Source organism: Alosa alosa, chromosome 9, assembly GCF_017589495.1.
Source record: "Alosa alosa isolate M-15738 ecotype Scorff River chromosome 9, AALO_Geno_1.1, whole genome shotgun sequence".
In the NCBI taxonomy this organism is placed as follows: Eukaryota; Metazoa; Chordata; class Actinopteri; order Clupeiformes; family Clupeidae; genus Alosa; species Alosa alosa.
The window spans coordinates 14147307-14164730 of NC_063197.1; the positions used below are offsets into that span (position 1 = coordinate 14147307).

At 42.3% G+C, this 17424-nt stretch overlaps 1 protein-coding gene and 1 pseudogene across 1 annotated transcript; one reads left to right on the forward strand and one right to left on the reverse strand.

Annotated features, from left to right (window-relative positions):
• The first annotated feature begins 3364 nt into the window (after nt 1-3364).
• Nucleotides 3365-4629, forward strand: LOC125301045 (annotated as a pseudogene).
• Nucleotides 4630-11210: 6581 nt separating this feature from the next.
• Nucleotides 11211-12134, reverse strand: nfil3-4 (nuclear factor, interleukin 3 regulated, member 4). Its single transcript, XM_048252059.1, has 2 exons — nt 11745-12134; nt 11211-11669 (listed from the first exon to the last, which is right to left on the reverse strand). The coding sequence occupies exons 1-2, from the start codon at nt 12132-12134 to the stop codon at nt 11211-11213; spliced, it is 849 nt and encodes a 282-aa protein (XP_048108016.1).
• Between the last annotated feature and the right edge of the window lie 5290 nt (nt 12135-17424).

The window sequence follows — 17424 nt, forward strand, 5'->3', positions numbered from 1 at the left end:
AGTGCCTTCGAAAATATTAATTCAAAATGCTGACACACAAAGTCCTATGTCAATCAATCCGCCCAAACGATTGGTTTGTGGCAGGGCTGTAGTCAAGACCACCTTTGTTGAGTCCAAGACAAGTCCAAGACCAGGACTAGTCAAGACCAAGTCAAGACCGAGTCCAAAGAGGTTCGAGTCTAAGACAAGGCCGAGTCCAAAAAGGTTCGAGTCCGAGTCAAGACCGAGTCCAGGATAGGAAAAAAAGTCTTATGCATGAAAGTATCAAGACAATCATTTTGGGTTATTATTATTACAGTTTTTCTCGATTGCTTTTACCTGCTTAAGTAAACTAGAACCCACTTGGTCTTCATGACTACTTTCTTTGCACAGCAGAAGTAATCTCTTGCGAATGTGTTCACACATTTTCATTGGGTTCACACATTTCTCACACCCTTTTGCAAAACAGTTAACACAGGTGTCATTCAAAAGCCCCAAACTCTATTGGTTTTCCCATGCTAAACAAAAGGAAACATCTTTTCACAGGTGGTATAGATTCCTTGCATAAGTCTGAATTTCTAATACACCTGTGTGAAACTCCTTTGCACAATTCTTCAATCAGCAATCATTCATTCTACATAAGAGATGTCTGTTCTGTGTTGCTATTTGCAAGTATGGATCTAATGCCCATTTAGACAAAGTACTGTATTGCCTATTTGGTGGAGAAAACAGTACAAAAGGTCTTTACTGTATGTCTTTCGATGAAAGTTGTAGTTCAATGAAATTTAGAGTATCTTGCTAGGTGTTTGCTGTATGTCTTACATGTCAATGACAGTTACATCTTGGAAGGAATGAATAATTTGTTTTTTTATTCAGTACATTTTGTCTTTTCAGAGTTTTTTTCTGATACCAGAAAAATGAGAAAAGTAATGAAACAGACATAGCAAAAATGCTAATTTTGAGAACTAGATTTTGCATTTTGTTGCCCAGTGTGTAATGATTGATTACATGTAAAGAGTGTTTTTGAATTGGCAACAAGTTGTAGTGTTTGAAGGCAAGATTTGCTTTTGCTGCATGTTTTAAGTGTTTTGAGAGAGTAACAGCCTTTTGCAAGCAAATGTGTCATTTTGTCCAGAGTGCTTTTGTTCAGACACAGGTGTTAACTGTTTTGAGAATGTGATGTCAGAGTTGACACAGGTATCAAAACGATCGAGAAAAACTGTAAATACAACATAAATCACAAACTTAATGAGTAACAAAGGTAAAAGTAAAACACTTTTATATTATTTAAATGATAATACTGACACAGCAATTGTGTTTTAAAGACAAGTAATCATTTCTTAAGAAATACTACACATTTGATGCTGTTTAACTCATTTGTAAATGGTGTACTGTCACTTTAAGCCCATTGTGGCCACGTTCTCATAATGATCTTTTTTTTACCAGTTCCATTGAAATATAGCCTACAGCTAGTCCACAAGCTATAATATTATTTGCACCACATGTATTGTACAATATTAACAATGATAAGCATGATATTAAGTTGGTAACAGCTTTCATTTCTTTGGAAATAGAAGCATGTAATGACATGATGCTAGTTAGACATTTTCTGTTTGCAATTAATAGTGAATGATGAGCCTGAGCCAGTCACCTATCTAGCTGAGTGGAATGTGTTTCAATTGGCATAATATGTGCTTCATGTAAACAAATTATTGAAGACTTCAAGACTCACCAGTTCCATTACACAAAGGCAAAGACAACTCTTCATATTTTTGTCAATTTTTCAAATCACAGTGAGTGCAGCCTACATGTCAAAGTGCCCTGGCTCTCACAGTTTATAACTGGTCACTAGTGGAAATCGAATAAATCCGCAATCTCCTCTAACCTCGTCTTTGTTGCCTTCCTTTTATAGGTTTCTTATATTAAAAAGGAGATATCAATTATCATCAACAACGACAAGCCAGCTGGAACCTGCCAATCGTTTTCTCTCCCTCTCGTATGCGCTCAGACGCGCTCTCAATTTTATGGAGTAGCCTAGCATACGTTCAAGTTGGATCTAAATGGAGAGGACCCGAAAAGTATCATCTTTATGTAACTGTTGCTGTTGGTGCATTTTGACCTTGTAAACGTTATTTAACAAGAGTGAAAAGCAGTTTGCAGTAAAGCTAGTACTATTTATTGGCTAAATGTTGGTTCCTCTTCATCTTCAGCTAACTCCACAGACAGTAAAAAAAACTCTCAGGCTTGCGGTTTTAGGTTTTGCGGCTTCCGTTACGTGACATCAGCCCCCCACAAAAGTAAACACTAGTACGTTAATATTTTGTAACGCAATATGTATTTCAAAATGAATCGCAGCGATTACAGCTTTTCTCGATCGTTTTAATACCTGTGTCAACTCTGAAATCACATTCTCAAAACAGTTAACACCTGTGTCTGAACAAAAGCACTCTAGACAAAATGACACATTTTGCTTGCAAAAGGCTGTTACTCTCTCAAAACACTTAAACCATGCAGCAAAAGCAAATCTTGCCTTCAAACACTACAACTTGTTCCCAATTCAAAAACACTCTTTAATCAATCATTACACACTGGACAACAAAAGGCAAAATCTAGTTCTCAAAATGAACATTTTTGCTATGTCTGTTCTTTCTCATTTTTCTGGTATCAGAAAAAAACTGTGAAAAGACAAAATGTGCTGAATAAAAAAATAATTTATTCATTCCTCCCAAGATGTAACTGTCATTGTAAGACATACAGCAAACACCTAGTAAGATACTGTAAATTTTATTGAACTACAGCTTTCATTGAAATAGACCTACAGTAAACACCATTTGTACTGTTTTCTCCACCAAATAGGCAATACAGTACTTTGTCTAAATGTGCATTAGATCCATACTTGCAAATAGCAACACAGAACAGACATCTCTTATGTATAATGAATGATTGCTGATTGAAGAATTGTGCAAAGGAGTTTCACACAGGTGTATCAGAGATTCAGACTTATGCAAGGAATCTATACCACCTGTGAAAAGATGTTTTCCTTTTGTTTAGCATGGGAAAACCAATAGAGTTTGGGGCTTTTGAATGACACCTGTGTTAACTGTTTTGCAAAAGGGTGTGAGAAATGTGTGAACCCAATGAAAATGTGTGAACACATTAAAAGAGATTACTTCTGCTGTGCAAAGAAAGTAGTCATGAAGACCAAGTGGGTTCTAGTTTACTTAAGCAGGTAAAAGCAATCGAGAAAAACTGTAACACGTTAATTTTGATGGCCCTAAAGACACCTGGACTCGGTCGAGACCAAAACCCATATTTGGCAAGACCAGTGGCCGAGACCGAGACAAGACCAAGTCCAAATACTAGCGAGTCCGAGACAAGTCCGAGACCAAAGAAAAACGGTCTCGAGTCCGGACTCGAGTACTACAGCCCTAGTTTGTGGCGATAGACGCAGCATATGTATTCTACCATATCGACATGTTCCCAGCACGCAGGAAATTTGGAAGCCTACGAATTCAAAACAGTCTGCTTTGGTTTTCAGCAAATGTGTAGAGGCAGCGCTAGCACCTCTGAGAATAAAGGGGATCAGAATTCTCTCTTATTTAGACGACTTTCTTCTTTGTTCTCACTCGAGGGACCAGGCCCTCATAGACTCCAGAATAGTATTAGATCATTTGAGGAATTTGGGGTTCAAGATCAATTTAGAATAATTAGGCTCTCAGACATGAGGATAGAGTCATTCACACAATGTCTAAACCGCTTTCACTCCCAGCGAGCGGTCACATTCAGACTTTACCTGAGCATGCTAGGCCTGATGGCCTCAGCTATCTCAGTAGTGAGATGGGGTTTGCTCATGATGAGGGATTTTCAAAGATGGGTCTCGTCGCTACACCTGTGTTCTCGTTGCCACCTCAACTGGACAGTCAGAGTGTCAGTGGTGTGACTAATGGCCCTCTGTTACTGGAGAGATCCCCTAGTGCTGAGAGCAGGGGTCCCACAAGGGGGGTTGTCCTCTCGATTGACTATTACAACAGATGCCTCCCAGTTAGGCTGGGGTGCGACTCGTTCCTGTCAGTCTGTACGACACACGTGCCAGGAATTCTGAACGGGGTGCAGACCTGCTGTCACAGGGAAACCCCCGATATGCAGATTGGAAACTTCACCCACAAGTAGTGGCCAAGATATGGCAGAGATACAGGCAGGCAGCCGTAGATTTTTTCGCCTCGCAGGAAAACGCAGCGTCCTCTGTATTTTTTTCCTGGCGGACGTAATTGCTACGCTGGGTGTGGATGTGTTAGCCCACCTGTGGCCAAACGTTCTACTCTACGCCTTCCCACCTCTGAGTCTAATCTCCCCCACATTAGCCAGAGTGAGGGAACAGGGCCTGTCACTGATTCTGATTGCCCCACATTGTCCATCCAAACACTGGGTGGCAGAAATAGTGCAGCTCCTGGCAGGCCTCTGGAGAGACCTATTATCACAGACGAGAGGGGAAATTTACCATCCCTCTCCAGAGAGGGTGGCTCTCTGGGCCTGGCCCGTGCGAGGTGGAATCTAGATGCAGCAGGCTTACCTCAGACAGTCATTAAGACGATACAGAGTGCCAGAGCCTTTTCTACCTGAATGGTAGGTGAATTGGAAGGGGTCCAGTGAGGGTGGTAAGCAGGTCTTGAGATGGGCCAGGACCAGCCTCTCAAAGCACTTCATGATGATGGGGGTGAGTGCAACTCAACGTAAGTCATTAAGGGTTGTTGCTTATGCGTTTGAAAGTGCACTCCACTAGAGGCATTGCTACGTCATGGGCTCTGTTCAGGGACGTATGAGTGCAAGAGCTCTGCGACTCCGCCAGCTGGGTATCGGGGAACACGTTTGTTCGGTTCTACAGGCTAGATGTATCAGGTCCCTTACTGACTCATGTAGTGTTGGGACCTGGGGCCTCAGGTTCACCTTAAGGGTTTTCTGGCTTAGAACTTGAGAGCACTTAACGTAACCCTGGTTCTTTGATAACAGAGTGAGGTGTTTCACCACCACGTCCCTCCTTGCATTAATAGGGGCTCAGGGAGGTTGACTAGTAGGGCTGGGGCGGAGCCCAGTCGACCTGTCTGTCTATGACACGTAATGTCATTGGAGCTTCCCAAAGATGGGCACGCCCAAGCGATTCCCATAGTGAAACACTTCACTCTATTATTAAAGAACCAGGGTTGCGTTAAGTAACCTTTCGTTTTTGTGTCTTTATACATACATACAACATCCTTGGTAACGACAGGACATATATAGACTGATTGTTGCCTGGTGACTGTAGTCATGGAGACCTTGAGTCTTTGTGTCATATCAATTCTTTCACTTTGTTATGTTGGAAATGACTGTTTCAGTGTGACACCAGGGCAAGGAGAAAGGTGTGGGAGACAGGGAGAGAGAGAGGGGAGCCATTTCTGTCTTCATTTCACTGGCAAGCAGCACGGTTTCAAAAATAAAGCCTTGAGTTCATGGTCAGAAATGAGTATGCGCACACACACACACACACACACACACACATATACATGCACACCACCACATTATTCTTTTCCACCTCCCTGGCTCTTCTCATCCATCTCTCTCTCTCTCTCTCTCTCTCTCTCTCTGTCTCTCTCTCCTCCGTCCACGTCCTCCCACACACACCCACACATGAGAGAGAGACACAAGAGAGCAAAGACACAGAATCGACATATATTGAACAAGTAATCATGGTGTAGATCTGAGAACGCTTGTAGCAAAATGTTTGTCGTAATGGAAACAAGGGAAGTGCATACACGCAAGAGAGAGAGAGAGAAGAGGGAAAAGCTGCCATTTAAAACTCAGAAATGGTGCCATGAAATTGGCTCAGAGTCTGACTCACTCTCCCTCTCCTCCCTAAGCCGGCAGCCTCGTGATGAAGGCACAACAGGCAGAGAGGCTGTGTGTAAGTAAGCCATCAGTGCCCCCTGCTGGGAGAACTAGGTACTGACCTGAGGCTCAGTCTGAACAATGGGATGAACAACAAATTGCGATTGCATGTAGGGGAGAACGGGAAATTGAGCATAGGGGTAAGAGGAGACACCCCTTTTTTCTAGGAAGCCGTAAAAAATTGTATAATGTGACAGCATTTTAAGGAAGAGGGAATCATTCTTTAGACATGCCAAATGTGGTAAAAAAATATATGTGTAAAAATATGTTTTTTTTTGCTCTCCAAGTGGATTCCATTCATGTCCAGAGTCAGGGAGATTTAGAGAAAATGTGAATAGAACAACATTCAGATGCATTACACCTCAATTGGTGCCCTTTTAAGATATGATGTGGCTAAACAAAATCATGAAGGTTACCTTAGCTTGCTTGTTCTTTCAAAATGGTGGTTGTGGGGTAAGATGAGCCACCAGGGTAAGTTGAGCCAGCGTACTAGTACTTGTATTGCATCTGTAAGATTTTAAAGATTTTTTGCCTTTGTGACCTCAATTTATATGTTTCCTTAGTACTAAGAGCTAAAGACACTACACAGCAAATTAATCTGACTTTTCAAGTTCTCAAGGCAAATTCTCAGTTAAATGTTGGTGTTTGTTACTGTTTGTAGAAATTAAATGATTGTTTGAAGAAAATAAAAATGTTTTACCTGAAATCTTGTTTTGGCCCAACATGTGTGGTTTCATGAACATCCATTTGCTGCTGTTGCGTATTGTTGCCTTGGATACTGTCAAATGATGTTTGTGTGTGTGTGTGATTATGAATACGAAAGAGTACTAGGCCTACATATTCAGTTCAGCTGGATTTTTAACATTCTTTTCTTTTGTTAATATATGTATTGCATTTAAGATCAGAAATATGTAATAATTAGTTATTATAAACAGTACAGTACACCCAGCAGTAGATGATGCGGGTACGATCCTCTACTGTCTGTTTTGGGTGAGGTTTTAAGGTTTCAGGCACTGGGGAAGTCCAAGCAGTTACATGGAAGATCTAATCAGTCCCCTGTAAGCAGCGGTACAATCAATTGCGCAGGACAAGTGGGCTGAATCACCTGAGGTTTCAGTGTGATTGACAGCACGTACACAGCACTCATCTCTGTACTGCTTGAGGGGATTCCGAGTCATCTGAAAGTTGAAGAAACTTTGTGTGTGTGTGTGTGTGTGAACTGTGTGTGTGTGTGTGTGTGTGTGTGTGTGTGTACATACACCGATCTGAAAGCAACAGCAGATGTTTGTGGCAAACACTGAAACAAGAGTGCAGAAACACATCAGAGACAAGTCACTGGTGGTAATCAGAGAAAGGGAGTCATGCTGATGCTTCTATGTGCCAATTCACATGCTGCAATTATCGGCAAACAATTGCCAAATGTCATCTAGAGACACTGACCTTTTCTACAATGTTTATTCATTTGTTTTTTTTGTTTTTTTTGGGGGCTGCTACTGAAATGATTAGACATACCAAGTAGTATGTAACATGGCTGAGAATGCATTGAGTTGTACAGGACAAACATGCACTTTTGAATAGGGTCTGTGATACCTGGATCTGAACTTATAGGGTGGCTGTGGAAAATAAATGTAGTTGTAGCCTGCACGAATATTGCTGAGTGCATTTATGTATTGATGCATTGATGAATGTAACTTTTACATGATGCAATGCTTATAAGATGTCATGTTATTATCTACGATGTCATGATTCACTGGCTGGAAATTTTATTGAGAATGACTGATGTCGAGTGGAAAAAACAATCAACATGATGGGGGAAATCCCAGGTATTAAAGCCATTAACTAAGCTACAGTCGCTCTTACCAGGGATATTGGCAGAAGGTTAATTTGCAATTTTCACTTAAATTATGGAGCAAGTCTCAAGGTTTCATGAAGCTACTTAGAAATACCTATTTGCTTACAGGGAAAGAGATGCATTTGGCCTACAAGGTTATGGTCAGTTTGCCTGATCTTGGAGCATCAATCAATCAATTAATCAAGCAATGAGGCGAGGTCATAGAAATGTTGTCTTTTACACAGAGTAGCCCTGGTGTACTTTCTCAGACTCTTAATTGGAATTGGAAGACAAACTGCTGCTTCTAAGCTGGTTTGATGTGACCTACTTCCTACCCTTGCTTGCAAATGTACACCACCGTTACACTCACCTGTGGTTACAGTTTACAGTCTATAGTGCATAATTCTAGTACAACATAACACTTGTGGTTCTCAGACTTGCTTCACGGTCTAGTGGTTACACTCCAATCACTGAACCTTATTCTGTGGGAGCTACTTTGGACTGGCATCTGTGTTTCTGTGGCATCTGTGCTTAACTCCTTTTTTAAAAACAGTAGAAACAATGAAAATAAAAAGACTGTATAATACCATAAAATGTAAGCATTTCAGTTAAAGGTGCTCTAAGCACTCTGTAACATCACTTCTGTTGACTTTCAAACAAAACAGAGAGCTAGCTCGCTACTTCCTCCCCCTCCCTCCCGTGCTGCTCCAGTGCAATTAAAACTCTCCTAAACGCGCATCTCGTCTGTGATTTGCTGGAACAGTTTGTTATGTTTTTATGGGCTAGGTTTGCCCAGGTTGTTTTTGTTGCTGTTATTGGAGCCTGCTGTCCACAGAGATTGCGGTTTTTTACAGTGTATTCAGGACACAGACAGCTAGCGGTTGGTTAGATGTTTGCAGTGAGTGACATAAAATGTTTTAGCCTAAAAAACGTGTGGCATCGCTTAGAGCACCTAAGCATGGTTATCACACATAGTTTTTTACTTTTCTGTAATAAGATAAATCTGTTCATAAAACAATTTGAATGATTGAAAAGAAAAGGAAACTCATGCACCAATACCTACAGTATACTTGTATGTATATCTGTGTGTGTGTGTGTGTGTGTGTGTGTGTGTGTGTGTGTGTGTGTGTGTGTTTGTATAAAGCAAATAAGCTTGGTGGATAAAATAAAGTCAATGTATTACACATTTCTAATGTGTTTCATAAACACATTTCTCTACAACACTACCATGCACAGTGAGATCACATGTGATTATGACAGAGAGGATTGGGGAAGTGGTTGTCAACAAGACATCACTATGTGCAAATTATTAGCTTAAGTTCTTCAGTTTGCACCCTTTAAATAATCTCAAAAGAGGGAAGTATGGTGCCGTGGCATGCTGTTTCAGTTTCATAACACTATAAATATCATGTCCACATTATGCATTGTTTGAACTCTCCTCTGAAGTGTGCTTCCTTGAGATCATAGGCAGACTCTGAGGTGAAAACTTTTCTTACAGTTTCTTACTAACAAGGTAAGAGAGAGCATAGGACACACTACAAAGAGAATTTGACAAACTTCTTCTCTTTCAAACAGCTAAGGACTGATGTGATTCTAACTGTGAGAAGTCACACTACCAGGCTGTGTGTACTATGTAGCTGCTGGACCTGCTCCGCTGTAAAGACTTTGCTTCAGAGCGAATGCTTAAAAGGTTTATTACTCCGATTAGTACTTCATCTGAGTTTGTAAATGAACCGATATGGGTGAACTTACAGTAATTATGACTCATGCACTTATGACTCATGAAAACCAAAATCACCTAAATGGAATAAACCACAACAGAGGCCCAGACAACACATACATCTATCAACTATTAACAAGGTGTCATGAAGACCACTTTGTGATGTATTTTCTGTGTTAGTGTGGACGGATTATGAGTCATTGGGTACATGAGCACAGATGTGAAACGGGCTCCCCTGTATGCCTGAGAAAGTTTGTTACTCAGGTGAGCTAGGGGGGTTCGGTGGCATGCTGTCCCGGAGGACACTGGTGAAAAATAACCCCTTAAATGATGACTTCTGGCGAGTTTTGTGGAAAGAAACGGAGAGGTTGAGATTAAGACGGATATGACATAACCATCAACAGAATGAAGGCATCTTGCTGTAAAGCAGGATTATCACGCATAGCGTAACCTGTGTTATTTGACTGAGGGGCCCCATTCAGATATAGAGGTGAATAACATAACTGCGACTTCACGCAGAGTCTTGGGCTTCAGGGCCCTTAATCCATCGCTGTTAGTCATCTTAGTCATTTTATAATTTTAAAATGACAGTTTTTATGTATTATTTTTGAGCAATTCATGTTATTTATGTCAGCTGTTATATTTAATTACAAATTATATTATTGTTTTTGGCCATATGAAATACTTGTGCCCCTTCCTTGTTTTAGTTTGTTAGATAAACATTTGAACATTTCCATTTAGCAGGGCGAGAGCCGTCTTTTTTTTTTTTTCAATTTACATGAAAGCGTCACATATTCGAAACAAGCAGTATGAGGCTCACAAACCCTTCTAACCACACGGCTCTCTGATCAACAGAGTAGGAAGAGAGCGATCTCTCTCTCTCTCTCTCTCTCTCTCTCGCTCTCTCGTGTTGCCAGCCCCACCTCCACCAAACCACGGATGGGCTTTGTGTACTGTCGAGGCAATATGATAGGACAAATTATTTTTTGTGGATGGATCATTCTCTCTTAAAACAGAAACACAGTATTCACAGAGAAGTGTTCACACCTCACACGCATGTTTCCCCTGTTATGGTCATTGTGGATTGAGTTACGCAAAGCCTCTTCCCACTACTACCTCCATTTTGTGTGTGTGTGTGTGTGTGTGTGTGTGTGTGGTACATGACCACCCCTGTACTCCACCTTGTCCACCTTGAGTCCACCTTGACAAGATTAATTATATTTTGATGATTTATTTTTTTAATAATAATGATGTTTTCCCTTTCTGCAAGAATGATTGTTCAATCAATACAGACATATCACATATCATAAAAGAAATATTTTATTTTTTGTTGTTCCAATGGTGAAGGGCTATTGTTAACACACTGGCAACACTGTTGGTTTTAAAAATATACACTATTCTCTTAAATTCAAAGGTTTCAAAGTTATTATTCTCATGGCTCACTTTACAGCAATTAAATGCAGCATTGTTCTCTGTGTGTGCATGTGTGTGCTTGTGCGTGCGTGTATGTGTGTGTGTGTGTGTGTGTGTGTGTGGTGTGTGTGTGTGTGTGTGTGTGTGTGTGTGTATGTGCAGTGTGTGTGCAGTGTGTGTGGTGTGTGTGTGTGTGGATGTATGTGTATGTGTGTGTATGTGTGTGGTGTGTGTGTGCCCGTGCGTGTGCATGTGCATGTGCATGGTTGTGTGTGTATGTGTGTGGTGTGTGTGTGCTGTGTGTGTGTGTGTGTGTGTGTGCGTGTGTATGTGTGTGTGGGCCTGGATTCAGTCGGACACGTACAGAGGTGGAGACGGGGTTCCTGTGGTGGTGCTACCCTTGTCTCTGTGGCTCTTGTGCGTCTTCAGTCTGAGTTTGTGTGGCAGTGCGGCACGAGGATCCAACCCCGTGGAGGCCCCCGGGACCTGCTGCTCCCCCTCCTCGTCCGAGGCCAGGGCCGCCTGCTGGGGAATGGGCCGCACCGGCAGCCGAGGTCCATACCTGGGGCCCCCGGGAGAGGGCACCAGTAGGGGGGGCAGGAGCAGCGATGCTGGTCCAACCGGGGATGAGAGAACGCCCGGCATGTCCAGAAGGAAAGGGAAAGCCTGACTGAAGGTGTGCGCTCGCGGCGAGGTGAATGCGGAGGGCCCGGGGTACGGCGAGAGGCTGGAGGCTCGCTGGTGGTGGTAGGAGGCTGGGAGGACCTGAGCCACTTGAGGCCCCTCCGCTCGGCCCCAGACCAGCTCCTTGTCGGCCAAGAGGAGTGGAGGAGGAGGTGGGCGTGGAGAGAGAGGAGGAGGAGGGAGAGGTGGTGGAGGAGCAGGCTGGAGGCCGCAGGAAGTGTGCAGCTGCCGGAGCCCCCTGTGCTGGGCGGAGAAGGCCGCTGCGGCCACAGCGGCAGCGGGGTTGAAGCCCAGGGGCCCCGCGAGGCCGCAGCGGAGCTTGAGGTCCACCAGCTCGTCCTGCAGCCGGACATTCTCTTTGCTCAGTGCCATTAGGCGCTGCTCCAGCAGGTAGTCGTTGGCACGCCGCTTCTCCCGCGATCGCTTGGCCGCCTCGTTGTTCTTGCGACGCTTCTCCCAGTAGCTGGCGTCCTTCCGCTCCTCCGGGGTGAACTCGCGCTTACGCCGAAAGCCCGCACCCCTCAGGCAGTGCTCGTCCATGGACTCCATGTCATCGCCCGGCTCTACCAGAGAGAAGGGGAACTCCATTGTCACAGCGACTTTGAAGGTGTAAGTTTCAGGGCAGGTGATAGGCAAAGAATGAGAGAATCCTTTCTTGTAACCTACAGGAGACAGAAGGGGGAAAAGCATGAATATGAGTATTCGTAAGAATGCTTCACCACATCAGATAGGGTTAAACTAAGGGCAGGGGAAACAAAATTAAGAATATTACATATTGTAGGGCACTGCAAGATCAGAATCAGACATTTGTATTGTCATTATACAAAAATAGCACAACGAGATTTGCTTGTACAGTCCGTAAGACACTGTACCTAAATACATGCATCCATTCGTTATTTTAGATGATGTTTTCTTTGTAAGATATTGCCAGATCATTGAAGATTTGATCATATTTGATCTAATTGGTAAGTGGTGCAGTGGTCTCAGCCCTGCTGTGGAATAAGCCTTAATAAAGATCAGAGAAGTGCAGGCATTCTTATCCCTGCAGGCTAGACCCTTTGGGAAGTAATGAACCCATCCATCCATTAATAACTTCCCTGAACCCTAATTTAGTATATATACTCTTTTTGATCCTGTGAGGGAAATTTGGTCTCTGCATTTATCCCAATCCGTGAATTAGTGAAACACATGGCACACAGTGAACACACAGTGAGGTGAAGCACACACTAATCCCGGCGCAGTGAGCTGCCTGCAACAACAGCAGCGCTCGGGGAGCAGTGAGGGGTTAGGTGCCTTGCTCAAGGGCACTTCAGCCATGGCCTACCGGTCGGGGTTTGAACCGGCAACCCTCCGGTTACAAGTCTGAAGCGCTAACCAGTAGGCCACGGCTGCCCAATTAAGTGATCTCTGGCAGTTCAAGCACAGACAAGATTGCATTTGCATTTTTTCAACTACCTGATATGGGAATTTATTGGGAAAATAGCAAAAGACACTTTTGAGTGTTCTATAGCCAGATACACTTAGTCTATGCATGTGGCAGTCACCTTAGCAGCCAGTTTTTCTTAGATACCTGTTACTTCAGACTATTCACTTTTGTAACTGACTTTGTTACTTACTTGCACTTGACAAATTAATAAAGAGGCAATGGTACCGTAATGTAGGACAAGGATTCATTTTAAAAAATCTCCTTTGTTGGACAAGGTTAAGAATTGTTCCATTTGGGTTGAAATTTCCCCATTTTAATATACAGCAGTGGATTGAATTTGAGCCTCTGCATTGGATAAATTGATCAAACTGAGGTTTCGCAAAATCCTACCACTCGACCCCTCCACCAGTCTGAACACACAGGCTGGGAGTGAAACAATCAGAGGAGGCTGCACTGCACATAGACTGTACAGAACGGTGGCTTCAATTCTATAAAACATAGCTGAATAGAGCCACTCTGTCCAGTTCTATACAGTCATTGGCACTGCACCAGATAAGCAACAGACTGTGTCTTTGTAGAACACCTAAAATAGAACATGGCTGTGGCGAAAATCCTGAGCAGCACTACCCACAGAATCAAACAGATTAATAAAGAGTAAGGAAGAATTGGTCATAACAAAATATTAGCCTGGCTAGCGCCACCACTTCTCAATGAGACGTGGTCTGGGAACCAAACGTTCATTTTCTCGTGATTTGAAAATGCCCAGATCCGTTTATTGGGTGCCACGGATGTCTATCAAATGCGCCTGTGCATAGCTCATCATCGCCTTGCTTTTCCCACCTGTTCTGTGATTGGTTCCCTATCTCAGGCGAAAATTTGCTCCATGGTCTCCAGGCTGCCTTAGCAGCGTGAATCAAATCGCGCGCAAGGCAGCATGGGAACACCCAGGCTAATAAAATATAGGGATGGAGAAAGAATACAGACTACTTAATGGGTGATCATTCTGCCCTATTGGAGCAGCAGCAGATATGATCCGACATCTAGGACATTTAGTGGATTTGCAAAGATTAGGTTGTTTAATCAAATATTATATTTCAAGAAAGCACAGAGAGATAAAGATGTAGAAGAACCTTCACTTATTCTCATTTCCATTTCAACATTTTATCAATTTGATAAAATTATTCCTGTTAGGATATTTGCACAATATTGTACAAAGATGAAATATTGCAGAAATATCGTTCTATAAGCTACATAGATATATGTAGGCTGTACAGGATGAATTGAATTGAAGTCGGTTAATGACTCATTCTGTGGTAAGTTTTAGAGAATTGTACTCAGCTTTGTGGTTGAGTTGTGATTCAGTGAAACGTTGACTGACATGCAGTTACATCAGTCATACATGGTTTAACATTTTTAAAGATGCTACTGGTAACTTTAAGGAATTCTATTCACAAACATTTTATTAATGGGTCACGTTTCAAGACATTGCCTCATCGATGATGTCAATGTTTTATAAAACTACTGTACACTAAAGGATCTTCTTATGTTTCTATAGCATATGCTATAGATATTTTTTCATGTGTTTGCATAACTAGGAGGTGTCCCTGCACATGAATATGAAAAAGTAGTGGAAGGGCATTCAAACGCTAAACAAGCAATTGTTAAAAGGTTAACAATCATCACTTTATGATGAATTTTCAATGATTAAAATATATATTTCACATTGCTCAATTATGTTTCTCAGTTTTGGTCTGTTTGTAAAAACTTCTGGTGAGCTGTCAAAATAAATAATGTCCCCTCTCTATGAGTACATATTTGAGTTATTATTTCATAAAGATATTTTTGCTGAGAAAATAAGTAATTTTGTCAATGAAAACAGATCTGAATGTGTGGCGACAGGTATCACAGATCAGGTCTGAAGGATACTCTTGGTTTGACCACTATATTAAAGACACTTGACACAAACAGTTAGCTACCAACTTCATGGCAGAATGAATAAAAAGACAGTAAAACAGAAAGATATAAAGAAAGAAAGAAAGAAAGGAAGAAAGAAAGAAGGAAGGAAGGAAAGAAACCAGGATGGCATGCTTTAGACCTCACAGCACACCACTGGAGTATTGAGTTGAATGGCCATTCCTTACTTCCCCTCGTATGACTTTCTCAGAGTGTAGTTGCCTCTATCTGACCTACCAGAGAGCAGTCTAGGCTTCCTGTGGTAATTAATCATTATGTAAACATCTACTGATTGATGTGTTAGACGGGGACCTTAGAAGGGGGTTCTATTCTGTAATTTATTAGTTATCTATTTAAATATAACAACTGAAATCCATCATGTCATTGAATGAAATTGATGAGATCCCTGATGAAGCAGCCCCACAGCTCATGCAGACACACACACACACGTGCAAGCATATTGTTACACTTGACTGGCATTTCCTATACAGGTCTACTGCATGTGTTCCCCAGAAACAAAGTTGTTCAGTGATCAAAGTGCATAGTGCTATAACTCAGTCAATATTAAAACATCATTGACAAACAAGCATGGATGTAATGAGCTACAAGAAAGTCACTCACTCACACTGGGTACATAAATCTATAGGATTATTAATCTTTGATACTGGGAGTACAAATCTGTGAGGTTTAGTGCTGCATATGAGAAAAAAAAAACAAGACCGGTATTATTGTGGCTACGTGGGTTTACTTATGTCAATGAGACAAGCGTACCTTATGTGTGCAGTCTTGTGTGTGACCATGTAACACACACAAGACTGCACACACGCACACACACACACACACACACACACACACACACACACACACACACACACACACACAGACACTCTCACACACACACACACACACACACACACACACACACACAGACACACACCTCACACACACACACACACACCCACACACACACACACACACACACACACACACACACACACACACACACACACAGACACACACACACACACACACACACACACACCACACATGCACGCACACACACACACTCACACACACGGCTCTCCTGCTTGATTGAATTAAACTGAGTGCACCACATAGCACAGGAAATTGTACAGACTGAGCAGCCATTGGTTCTCTGTACGCCCTGTGTAAGGTGGCCAAGTCAATCATGGCAGGAGGGTATTTTTAACCTCTTGAGCAGGCACGATGTCTTCACCACAACACTCTCTGAGCACGCATGCACACGCACACACACATACACACGTACACACACACACACACACACACACACACACATATACACACACACACATTTACATTACATTTATTCATTTGGCAGACACGTTTATCCAAAGCGACTTATAGCAATTGAGTTACATTTAAGCTATTATCATTTAAGTTACAGAGCTATAGATCCAGCAATAGAATAACATTTAAGCAATTAAACATTTAACATTAAAGGAGAAATCCGGCAATTTTTCACATAGATCTCCGTTTCTCAAGGTCAGCTAGTACTGTCGGTATGAAAAAACTCCAAAAACAATCGGTTTTACCTAGCTCGAGTTGCTAGTTTCATGAACATTGAGGCTCATGGACAAGGCAAGGCAGCGCTGCCTTGAAGTTGTTGGTGGCAACGCTGCCTTGAAGTCGACAGTGGGGGCCCAAAACACCATCAAGCCACATACACATACACACATACACACACATATACAAACACATACACACACACATACACACATACACAAATACATACACACATACACATACACATGCACATGCACATACACATATACAAACACATACACACATATACAAATACATACACACACACACACACACACCTACACACACACACACATACACACACACACACACAAACATACATACACACACACACACACACACACACACACACACACACACACACACACACACACACACATACACCCATACAAACACACACATTCCAGATTCCTCCAGCTCACTTCCCTGGCTGTAGTGTGACCACATCCTCTGCCTCCTACTGTTCTCTCTTTAATCTGCTGGCCACGTCTGGCACTAACACACACACACACACACAAACAGACACACAAACACAGACACACACATACACACACACACACACACACGCACACAGACACACACACACACACACACACATGCATGGAATAGGAGAACATAACAGTATAGGTTTGAACACTGGACATTTTTTACCTGTCCAGTATTGAAAATGTCACAGAAGACATTTGTGAGGGAAAAATATGCTACATCTTCTTTAGCAGCACAGCATGAGCTGAAAGATGCTGGGTCACAACAAAGCCATAACAGGGGGGCTACACCAGGCGCGTATCTGCGTTGCATCTGCTGCAACAATTAGTGTACTATCAATGAAACTGGCGTCAACAGATGTGATAGCGGCACAGATGTTCGGAAAACAAAATAGACTTCAGTTAAACGCCGGTGGGTGTAGTGCTGATT

What these genes read in the sequence shown, in the direction of transcription:
- nfil3-4 (XM_048252059.1), bottom strand. Translation starts at nt 12,134, where the DNA reads ATGGAGTTCCCCTTCTCTCTGGTAGAGCCGGGCGATGACATGGAGTCC. An exon ending in CTTCCTGCGGCCTCCAGCCT is followed by an intron (nt 11,670 to 11,744) that starts GCTCCTCCACCA and finishes TTGGCCGACAAG; the next exon opens with GAGCTGGTCTGGGGCCGAGC.